Source organism: Molothrus ater, chromosome 9 (assembly GCF_012460135.2).
Source record: "Molothrus ater isolate BHLD 08-10-18 breed brown headed cowbird chromosome 9, BPBGC_Mater_1.1, whole genome shotgun sequence".
Taxonomy (NCBI): Eukaryota; Metazoa; Chordata; class Aves; order Passeriformes; family Icteridae; genus Molothrus; species Molothrus ater.
The window spans coordinates 7,600,037-7,612,302 of NC_050486.2; the positions used below are offsets into that span (position 1 = coordinate 7,600,037).

Consider the following 12,266-nt stretch of genomic DNA (forward strand, 5'->3'; position numbering starts at 1 on the left):
CATCACACACATCCTGTGCATCTGCATTTTCTGCACATATTTCTGTTCCTGAGTAACTTAATCCAGGAATAAACTGATTATCCTTGCTTATCCTTCACTATACAGCAAATGAAAAGGAATGAAGGCAATGGCCCACAAACATATATAGGAATGAGAAGCCAAATGGGAATTTTTAGAGAAACAGCAGGAAAAAGAGCACATCAACTAACTCATCTGCTGGGCTTGAGGTTTTTTGTGTTGTCATTTCTGTAAGACATTACAATTAAAAGACAAAATTCCTCACCACAGGTCACTGCAGAGACAGAGTAAATGGCTTTAAGAGGGACTGGAGAGCCAGTGAAGGCTAGACCTTCTAATAGTCAGAGGACTCACACAGGTGGTAGCTCAAGAAGGCAACAGATGCAGTTGCAAGAACTGCAGTAGTTCAAGAAGGCAAAGACAGTGCAAAGCATCATACTACCCTTTCCTGCTGCTTTATGATTGCTCTGAGCAGGCACACCAGAGCACAGTAAGAAATGCACCTTTGACCTTAGCCAAAACAGTGGGATTTAGGTGTTAAAGCAGATTCTATTAGAAAGGAACCTAAACTGCACCAAAAACAACTACCAGACGCACAGAAGTTCAAAAAAGTTCCAGACTGATCAAAAGAAAGCCCATCACCAGCTCTGCAGACATCTCCTGCTGAGAGCACTATGGCTAGCAAGGTGCACTGCTCAATCCAATACAGCAGCAGTTTCCTAAGCTAAGGGCAAAGCAAAGATTTTACCCACCTAAAACTGATCCTCCACCCATCCTCCACTTTGTGCAACTCACCTGTGTGTAGAAGCCACTAGCTGCCTCTAAAAACAGAGAAAGGTTCGCCTGAACTTCGCTCCGATTCGGATTTGCTCTGTTTTTCGCCTGACCCTGGAGTGTTGTGATCTGATTTTTAAAGGCATGATTCCAACTGAAAATAAAAGAAGCATTTATCTTTTTACTTTGGAAGTGTCTTATGCAGATGGCATAAATAACAGGAAAGAACTGTTTAATTACATAGCATCAGACATGAAGAATATTCAAATTCAAGCAACATTCAGATGAGAACAAATGTTAAATATGGAATAACCACCTTTGCTCACCTCTCATATCTAGGGAAACAGATCCTGATATATATACATATAGCTAACATACACGTGTATATATGTATATGGCTAATGCAAACATCATTAATATTTGTTAGCAATTGTTCTATTTTAGGCAGCAGAGAATTCCCTCCCTAAAACAAGGTGTGGGGTACAGAAATGAGGTTTAAAAATCATTCAGTAACTGGAAGCCTGGAGAGGAGAACTCAGCCAGCCAACTCATCTGGTTTCCCTCAATGCTGAAAGAACCACATGCTTCTGTTAACTAAACTTAGTACAACCCATGTCTGCACCTTAAATAACAGGGAATGGATTCAGGGCACAGAGAAAACCCAGCTGGATCTTACCCTGATTTGCAAGCTGTCATGAGCAACCCATTAATTAACCCCATGAGCAACCCTGATTATTCCTCCCTCTGCCCAGATCTACCTCACAGGGCTTAAAACTGGTTTTCAGCAGCTCCTGTTAGACCTTGCTCAAAGCTCCAGGTGATTACATCAGGTAAATTTCCTCCTTTCAGGAAAATGCAGACTTCAGCCCTCCCCTGAGAGCAGAGCAGACTGGTGCTCCTTAGCTTCTCTGCCTCCACCTGGCTCTCCAGAACCCAGTCCTGTATGACATGGCTGCCTCTGAATTGCCAGAGGCAGAACACTAACCTACTGAACGTTCTGTATCAGCTCTGCAGTGCATTCTCACGTTTCACCCACAGCACAGCTCTCATTTTAAAGGAAATAAGAAAACCATTCCATAGGATACAACTGCTTTTCTGGAAGTCTCAGGGTTTCCTGCTGCCCAGCCCAGATCACATACATACACACAAATTCAGTGAGGTACTTACAGGTCCTGCTCCACTTTTTTATCTAAAGCGTATTCCAAATCAGTCACTAGCATTTTTTGATATAAGTCCTGTAGAGCCTGTCTGGATGTCCAGACTTCTGCTGGACCCAGCTTTGAATCTGAGCAACAAGAAAGGGAAAAAAACCCAGAGTCACACAAATTTATGGAGTTAATCTGATTTTTCACTCATTTACCAAATGAAAGAATAGAGCTCAGTGTTAGATACACACCACCAAAAACCCACTTTCATCAATTTCCTCAAAATAGTGAAATACAAGAACTACAGAGGGGTTGAGGGCTCACTGCTTAACTGATGAGTCTCCTACAACTCCAGAACTAGGTGTGAACAAAGTTAGCAGCTGGCAAGTTAAGAAACAAAACAGGTAGGAGCATGTGGCTCTCCATAAGTTATCAAACAGCAGAATTTCTTGCCACTGGATGAATTTAGAAAAATTTCCAGCGTAGCCAAAAAATAATTAGCAGACAATAAATCCATGGAGGGATGCAAAACAGGACAGTGCATGGACACACTTGGTGTTGTTTAAAGAACACTGTGGGCAAGTACTGCTGTGTGCTTGCCATTTTCTAACTCTTCAGTAGCTACCTGCTCCCCATCCCAGAGGGTGAGTGCAAACACTGCTCCCTGCTATTGAGTTACAGAGTCCAATTTCCCATGGCTTCCACAACCACCTTGGGCTGGGGCTGCAGGAGCACAAGGGATGGGCCTCACCCCAGGGAAACCATCCTGATAGTGATGGTGGAGCCACTCCTGCTGGGTTAGGTGGGTCCAGGTGGTTTTAATAGTCCTATGGGGACTACACCAGCCTGCTACTTTAACTACACCCAGGTGGCAAGCACAGCTGAGCAAAGGTTCATGAGAAAAGCTACTTTTACTGCAGGGCTGATTCATTAATATAAACCATTTCCATTTCCCATTAATACATATACCTTAAATCACAGCTCACAGCATTTCACTGCATCTAGGGCTGCACTTTCACAACATGTGGTAGTGCTCAGATCAGCATTTCCTCATCCAGGTTCCTTAAAATCACCCAATCCTGGCTAATCCCAAGTACAGCAGTTCCTGTGCTGGTCTGGGCAGGAGTCTCAGGTCTCAGAGAGTGGTAGAGACATGAGACCTTCATCTCCAAATGTTTAGAACATCCAAAGTCAACTTCAAAAATATGTATTAGGTACAGGCCAAAGGGGCACAGCTGTTAAAATACTATTTATTTATTTATATACAGAGGACAAGCCTTTAACATAAGGTCACACACTTTCCAGAAAATTCTTAGGAATGCTAAGCAAAAGGAACACAAAAGGAAAACAAAACCAGGAATCAAATATTATTAATAAGCTATATAAACTGTATAATAAAAGCAATTACCTGTCATGTCAGCCTTCAGGACTTCTGCCTGCCTGTAAGAAAGCAAAATGACAATAAATTAGAAAGAGAAAGATCAAAATAACTGAATTATGCCAAAGCATAATTCATGCAATGGTGAATCTGCTTACAACTCTGCTCTAGTTCACCCCATGCAGGATTTGAGCTACTGTTGGTTCAACAGCATGACTGTTTTTAGTTCATCCCATAACTGCAGTCAACTGTTCACTTTTCCCTGCTTATGCCTCCTTCTGAACAAATACAAACTAATAATGCTTACATTATGGTTTATATTTTCAGCTTTATGTGGCAGCAGGGTCCTGCCAACATTAGTGATATTTGCCTGGGACATTTTTATCAACTTTGAGTTGTCACACGTGAAATGCAGGAGCCAACAGAGTCAGAGCAACACCAACTCCCATCAGCTGTCAGCACCTCAGTACAGCCCTCCTGGCCCCATGCTGCACAAGGGAGATGGGATAAGACTATGGCTTCCCCAACTGCCTCTTTTCCTTGAACTGCATCCCTAAAATAATGCTTTGATCAGGTTTCCAAGGAAAAAAACTACACAGTACACACAGAAAGAATGGCAACTACAGGTCACTACCTATAACTCCTTCACTGAGCATCCTCTGCAAATCCCAACTGCTGGTGAAGGCTGGCAAATAGCTTCCCAAAACCAGGAACACTGGGGCAGCCCTCAATAAATAAGTATTTCTGGATGGCCAGTGTCTGGCTGGAGCAGGCAATGGGGGTGCTACAGCTAAGCACTGTGTCAGCAGTACATAAAGCTGCAAGGAGCAGTCCTGCTGGCCTGCCTGATGGACACCCCAGGGCTGGCAGAGGGGACACGAGGCTGCCTGCTTGGGCTGAGTTTGGATCAGACATGTCCCTCTGCTCCTGATGCACTCAGGTGGTGATGCAGATTTGGAGAGTGCAAGCTTTCCACATTGGACATGGAATCCTCCCAGCATATGAAATGCTCCCTTCACCTGCCTCAGAAAAAAACTAAAAACAAACACAGTTGGAAGATACACTGTGCCTAACATGAATGTCAGATGCCAGCTTGGAAAAGAATGGAGAGCCAGAAGAAAGCACCACCTAATCCCTAAAGGGGCTGCAGAAATCAGCATATACTTTCTCTTGCCAATGGGAAGTTGTGGTGACTGTAAACAGTTTTTCAGTTTGTTCTGGGATCTACCTACTGGCCATAAATTATAGGGAAGGTTTTGAGGTCCACATGAGAACTAAAAAGGTATCAGAAGAGGCTATACATTAGGAACATGTAAATTGTTAAGTTCCTTTGCAAAATTTCTGTTTATTAAATGCAAGCATTATCTATAACAGCTCACCATAGCCACCTCCATCTGAAAAGCAATGGCACACCCCAAGAGCTTTAATTGTCAGGAACAAAAGTCAAGAACATCTTAACTGATACCAGAAGTGAACCTGTATGTTCCTCACCTGATCCATGTAATGCCTTTAAGACAACTTCTTTCAATTGTCTGAAAGAAGAGATAACAGAGACAAGCAATGCAAATTTTAGCTACTGTATCAGGAGAAAGCTGAAAGCCCAAGAAACATTTCTTCCTCAGCCACACAGAGGTAACAAAAGACACCTAAGTGATGGCTCTCTGGGCTGCAGGCCAGCAGGATGGGAATGAGCAGATCCTGCCCCCAGGGAGCCAAGAACACACAAGGAGGGACAGCATCTCCTGTGCAGGCTGTGCCTCAGCAGCCCCTGCACTGCTGACCTGCAAGTCTGGTCAGGCACAGAGCTGAGGCAGAGCTGTGGTGCTGGCAGCCAGCAATGCCACTGCTCCCAAGGAAAAGCTGACTTGCTCAGGTGCTGGAATCTCACTTTTCTGAGCAGCCAGCCAAGTTCCTACAGTCTGGCTCACGCTTCAAACATCTTCCAGTGCTGTGAAGGTCTCCTCTGAGCTGAGAACACAATCTGTGCTGCCAAAGCCACAAATGCTGAGAGGCTCAGCCCCAGCAGGACACGCAGGACTGCATCCACAGACACCAGCCCAGAATTCTCTTCCAGGTACAAAGGCTCTGCCCTTTAAAAGCCAAGAACTGCTCCTCTGGAAATTACTTGAGCAGAACTACGTTTCACTAAGTCTAATCTTTAAAAGGGGGAATGTAAAAGCATCTTTTTTTCCCCAGAAGTTTGCCCTCACTGCTGCCTAGAGAATTCTGGTGAAGAAAGCCTCAGTCTCTACATCAGTGCAACTGCTGACAGACTCTGTGAATGCATAGACCTAATCATTTGACTAGACCCGAGCTTCTACCAAAAAGAGTTACTTAAAAACACTTTATTTTGGAAGAGAAGACTCATGGTCTCACAGAACAAGAGACTTTAGCACCAATTGCTTCACCAGCCATAACACAGACTGCCTTGTAGAATTTATAAAATTGCAACAAGCAATACTGAAGAGATTGTCACTGTCATTTTTAATAAAATGTATAGAAATTATTTCAATACTTCCTAGACTCCAAAGAAATTCGGAGAGTTGAGCTAACATTAGTATGCTGCTTCTCATTTCCACCTAGAAACAATTGTTTCAAATAGCTGCATTCTAAGCCAGGATAAGAGGGGGCAGCCTGGGTACAAAACTTGTTCTGCATCAGTGACAAAATATTAGCAGCAAGAGAGAGAGGACAGAGAGAAAATGCACTGCCTGTTCATTAAACAAACTTGACAATGGGCCTTTGCTGGTGCTCAGGGACTCCTAGTGGGCACCAGCTGGATTTCAGTGGTAAAAACTGATAGGAGTTTCTCACAGTGCCAACGGCTCCTATCACCCAGCATTTTTAACAAGCTTTTCTGGCCATATATTTTATTGCACCTCCTCATATTGAATTTACATTAGAATGACTCATTCTGGGGCAAAAAAGATTGCCTGCTAGAAAACCTGGTAGGGCTTGTTTACACACTGTATCATTGCAAGAATATTCTCAGGTACTTCCTCGCCCAGTTGGACTCAGCAGTTCAGTCAAGCTTCCCTAAGTTGTTTTTTTTTTGATCCAAACCATAGTTCAAAAAAAATTACATTTCAAGTATTTCCACATACCACCTTGATATATTGTAACAGCTACTCTTTATTATTTCCTAACCAAATATGTAGATTCAGCTCTGTGCTTTAGTTAAACTTTAAACTAAAATACAACAGCCTCCCATCCAATTCAGTAAAAACGTCTGATAGCTAAAGGAATTTTCATTTTATTCATAAAATTTAAAAGCTTCAAAACTTTAAAACACAGTAGTCAGGACCATCTCTTGAGGTTCTAAAGGTATAAGATAAATAAAAATTTAAGTTCCCACAGGAGACAAAAGAAACTTCTTTTAAGAACCTGAGAGTATATAAAGTTCTGTTTTGCTGGAACTGAGAGGCTACATTTAATGTGGAATGAACCACTGGACTCGGCAAAGGAAGACAAAAAAGACACATCTCATTTTCCCTCTTCCAGGTTTTTACCATTCTTGATCAATTAAGTTTTCCAAGTCAGAATAAGAAAATAAGTTGTTTACAGGTAAGCTGGTAAGCAGTACAGAAAGAAAATCCCACAAACATTGGGATGTCTCTCCCATATAGATATTTTGAAGTGTTTACCCCATCACACTGAAACATACATCAAAAGATCATGCAGTCACACCTTCTCTTTAACACTAGAGCAAGTTTGCTTAATTTGATGTTAAAATCATGAAGAAAAGATCATAGAGCCTCTTTGGTTAACTATTCTATTCAAGTTTTCCTCTTGTTGCCATCTGACTTCCAACTCTATTTGCATATCACTGAACAAATGGATCTATTTTACCATTGTCCCCAAAAGAACTCATTTCTGTTCCAATATCTGCCTTCAGTTCAGCTGTAATTCAAGCACTCAATCACAAATTTTCAGTTCTGCATACACCACCCTGCATCTCTAATAGGGCCATATCCATTCCACAGAAGCAGGGGTCTGCTAACAAGCTTCATTATCAAGCACAGATCAGCCAATGAAATTAAGCCAAACTTCTCAAAGCAGCAGTTTTGTGTTACCCAGCTACCATCCTCTATTTTTTGCAAGTCAAGCCTCACTTATACCACACCTCTCTCATTTTCACAGTGAGTGATCCGCCAGGCATGATCTGCTGGGGCATGACAAGTTCTACAAAAAACATGGAAAACCCCAGATTTCACAAAGCCAACAAGAACACCACACTGCTTTCACCCTTCCTGAAGGGGAACTCCACCTGGTTTTCCCCTGACAGCCCTAAGCTGTATCAGTTCTCTCATCAAATAACAGTAACACAACACCCGATAAGGAATTGAGGATTTACATGACTAAAATGGGCAATGAATCCAGGCAGCTGGGCTTATAAAAGCCATCAGAATCCAATCTCATTACTAAAATCTAAAAAACTTTAAGTGGTCAGGAGTTTCACTCCAAGCAGAAATTCACACTCCTGCAGTTCTCTTTCCTGGAGGTACTGTACCACAATGAAAAGCACCTGCAGCCTAATGTACCCTAGCAGGAGGTGACTGATCCCAAGGCTCATGAAGGGCACTGCCAGAAAGCTTTAATTCTTCTAAAAGGGAATAGAAAAACACAGAGAATATATAGAATAAATATATGACATGTTTCATTTTGGGTAGAAAAGGTCAATTTTCTATACTAGCATACTAAAAGTCAAACAATATTTAAATTTCATTATTTCAATGTTTGGCAAGGGTCACAGCAGAAGGAACTTCAAAGCAACAACCTGCCATTTTAGATTTTCCTCAAAATAACAGTTATCTTCAACAAAATTTTATAATAGTTTTAACACTCAGTGGGGTTTTTTTCTTTATTTGTCTGTATTTAAGCATACCCATGCTGATTCAGGGCAGGTGGAAGCAGTAGGAAACACTAACAGCATGGACACTGAATATTCCACAGCATATTTAGGGGAGATTGATTGTCCAGAAGCCCCCAAGCACTGTATCCAGGACATCATTCACATCTGGAGTTTGGCACTTCAGATGTGAGGAAAACTTGCTGATACAAATGGTTGACAGTTTTTTGGAAAATAAGTATTTTTCCTTCAATTCCTAAGAAGGAATTGCTAAAACTGAAAGCTTTCTTTAGAATTTTTAGAGACTCTCTGGCTACTAATCCTTTACAGCTGGTACACTTTGCTAAAGGTTGAGTTCTCAGACATAACTCTGACTTCCCTTAACTGTTTTGTAGACAGTTACTGTATCTCTAACTATGACCTGTCACAAGGAAATATTTTGACAGTAATCTTAGGATTGTGCATAAACCTAGATGGTTATGCCTGAAGTACAGTAATAGCAAACTTGTGGGTAAACTTCAGCTTTTATTTTTCCTCCACCCATTAATTCAACATCATCTGAATACAACAGGCTTCAGACAACAGCTCCCACATACCTTTTCCTGAAAGGGCAAATGCATGGAATCAGGATTTTGCAGGGGTACATAGCATCCAACAATGATTTTACTTATTAATTTGTGTAAAGACTCTACCTACTCATACATGAGACATGCACTGTTAACAGCTTTACTTCTATAGAACAAGTTCTTACTGTTCCAAACTTTCAAGTGTTGCCACCTAACTTAAAGGACCATAGTTTGCACAAAGTTCTGGAATTGCTTGCTTTGGGAGCTGGCAGGTTTGAGTGATGTCAGCTCTTACTGAGGTAGCAAGAGATCTTCAGCCTGTGGGTCATGGAATTAAATGTTCCCATGTGCCTTGGAAGGCCACTGCTAACACACACTAATGAAAAACACCTTTAACAGAATCATCTTACTGTCAATTTTATGTGCTAAGTAGTTTAAATCTTATTATTCCTCTTACAGGCAGCTGAAGCCAGGGTACAGCTAATTTCCTTGACCTGCAGTTTAATCAGATTATAGCTGTAGATCAAAGCCACAGAAACAAGAACTTCATCACCAGTAAAAACAAAAACCTACACTTCTGCAAGCAGATATTAAAGCAAAGCAATCACCACCTGAATACAAGCCCCCTCCACAGGGAATCCTGCTCTATTCCTTTTGTGTTCTCACTGTAGCTGAGGAGGATGTCAAGAAATGGGGACACAGAACACGGTTTTCCTTAATCCCATCTTCCCTCCTTCTCCTCTATTAGAAGCAAGTCATAATAATCATCCTCAAAACACAACCACCAAAAGCAACTCTTTCCAGGTTTGATCAGAGCTGACATTCCTCCTCCTTGGATATGGGTTCTAGAAGTACCCTTGCAGTCAGCTTCACTCAAACTCATTTTCTTCCTCCAGTTTCAGGGAAGTCAGTTTCTTTGTCTCAAGATTTTAAAACGATGTGCCCCAAAGGTAAAAGCACTTGTAAGGAAAGTTAATGTGTTCTTAATCTCTGATTTAATCTACAGAGAGGGAAATACAAACCTCCTACACTGCTCAGGCTTCTGGCATTCCACTGCCTCTACTGGACTCTCCCCCTCCTTACACAACCTGGAGTCAGAACATGAGCTAAATACCTCAGAAATGGGGTCCAGCCATTCAGGATCAGCAATATGCCTCCATCTGCTCCACAGAACTCCAGAATTTATGCCAGGAGAGTAACCTGAAAACTATATACCAAACAACCCGTATTTTCCAATCCAAGCAAGAACAGCTGGCAATAAATGTAATGTTAGGACTAGCTCAGGAAAGCTCAGTTGTGTTTCCATAGTAATTTTTAAAAAATACTGACTATGCTGTTCTTTAAACCTGGCATCTTGACCTACTAGTTATGTGGAATTTTATTAAAGACAGCAGGATAAAAATAACCTCTAAATGGATGCTGCCCAACAAAGAAAAGCACAAAAACTCCAGTCACCTTTAACTCGTTTACCTTCCAGGACCTGACAGTGTAGCTCCATAGATAACCCTGACACTATTTTCAGTATAGAAAAATTCTGGTTTAGTAACAGTAATGAGAATTTATTAGCTACAAAAAGGCATGCTCAGGAAATAATAAATGAATACTTAATATGTGTGGTGATTCAAGACATTGATATATTTTCATGTTAAGGAATGCCTTCAAAAGAAAACTTTTAATAGCAAACAGTAAAAAAGTAATACTTTTGTGGAATACCCTGGCACATCCATACAGTACCACATTTACTACACTGGCTGACAATATGTCAGCTTTGCAGCTGACCTGAGAACAAGTGAAAGGCAAAACATTTAAGATCAAATACATAATCCATCTGTGTATCTCCTCCAATCTTTATCTTGGATAAACAGATTTTCTCAAAACTAAGGCAATCTTAAAGGTACAAGTGCACAAAAACTTCAAGATTGCCCTCCAATCCTCTCAGCCATTGACAGCCCTCTCCCTTAAAGGAAGTTAGACACCAAAACAAAGCTCTGCTGCCTCACTACCCACAACAAGGAACTTTGGGGAAGCACCAAGGGAGATACAGGCTAGAATTAAGGAGGAAGTTTTTCACAGAAAGAGTGGTCAAATACTGGAATCATCTACCCAGGGAGGTGGTGGAGTCACCATCCCTCGATGTGTTTAAAAAAAGAGTGGATGTGGCACTTGGTGCCATGATCTAGTTGAGGTGTTAGAACATGGGTTGGACTCAATGATCTTAAAGGTCTCTTCAACCCTAAAAATTCTGTGATTCTGTGATTTAAGAGGAGTCAGTTACTGGGAATTTGAGATACTGTCTTCATTGCTAAGCAGCAGATGGATAAAGAGCAAATCCATTAGATGGTACCATCAGAGGTGGCAGAAATAAAGCACAAGTAATACCTCATACTGTGTTTGTAGCAGGTTAGCTATGATGGGTACAGTGGAGGTCAGTGTTTTTAACACGTGCTCTCCAAGTCCTTATACTAAGATCTATGCCCAGACAGTCAAGGCCTTCCAAAACATAAGCCTTAAAGAAAAATGATTGATATTTAAATATTGAGGTCATTCAATAACTGTAAACTGGTTTTGTCAATACCATTCGTTTTACAAACTCCCAATCACATCAACATCACACAAAACACACATCTATGCACAAACATGACATACCTAAAAGTTTTAAAAAGCTTTTCATTATTAGGAGGTTTGAAAGGACACCACATGGTACACACAAGCCTTGACAAAAACACACCCTGATTACATCTGGATATGATCCTGATTGCAAGCTGCATCTTAGAAATTATTTTCAATTCTCCATCTTGAAATTACATGCAAACCATACTCTGAAAGCACAGTAACAGCAGAAGGCTGAACACCAGTCAGGGAGAATATTATACCCTCCATTTATGATAATTAAATGGGTACTCAGTACATCATTGCAAATCATCTACAGGAGTCTCATTAGCTGCTCCCCATTCTCTATCAGAAACACATAGGCAATGCTGTTCTGAGATAAACTTACTTTCCAAGTAGAGAATATTCAAATAATTTCTGGCTTAGCAACACAAAACTCACCTGCAGTCCTCTACTGTTGGTTCTCCTCAGTTCAGGAGTGGCTCATCCAGAAGGGCTGCTGCCTACAATACCCAAATCCATCACCAAAACACATGGTACTCCTGGAAATTGGGAAGTTACTCTGTTCTGTATTCAGCTGAAGGGGAAACCTATGACCAGTCCAACCAGCTCAGATCTAGCAAATGTTATTAGCACAGAAGGAGGGAAGCAGATGGATACACGACTGTGTACAAGATACTGGATACAAGAATGTCCTCCCCAGGAAAGGTGCACCTTGAAGCTTTTGAGGCCCATCAAACACCAACAGGTCTGGAAGAAATCCAGCCTGGTTGAAGAGATGCAGCTCCATGGCCCAAGTCCAGCTGACCTGCGTAGCTCTGCTCCAGCAGGCCCAAACTGCCTCTGAACAGGATCTGCTGCCACCACTGCTCCACTGAGTGCTGCCAGGTGCTCCCAGTTAACCAGTAACCTCCTTTCCTGTTTTG

General features: G+C 41.5%; 1 protein-coding gene across 8 annotated transcripts in view; it reads right to left on the reverse strand.

Moving 5' to 3' along the window:
- SMG7 (SMG7 nonsense mediated mRNA decay factor) overlaps positions 1–12,266 on the reverse strand; it is a 56,529-nt gene that overhangs the window by 26,968 nt on the left and 17,295 nt on the right. For all 8 annotated transcript variants that reach the window (XM_036388049.2, XM_036388048.2, XM_036388046.2 and 5 more), the window contains exons 2-4: positions 3,346–3,377; positions 1,960–2,077; positions 814–946 (exon numbers count right to left, since the gene is read on the reverse strand). In XM_036388049.2, the coding sequence (XP_036243942.1) occupies positions 814–946; positions 1,960–2,077; positions 3,346–3,377 (283 nt within the window). The remainder of the gene's footprint in view (positions 1–813; positions 947–1,959; positions 2,078–3,345; positions 3,378–12,266) is intronic.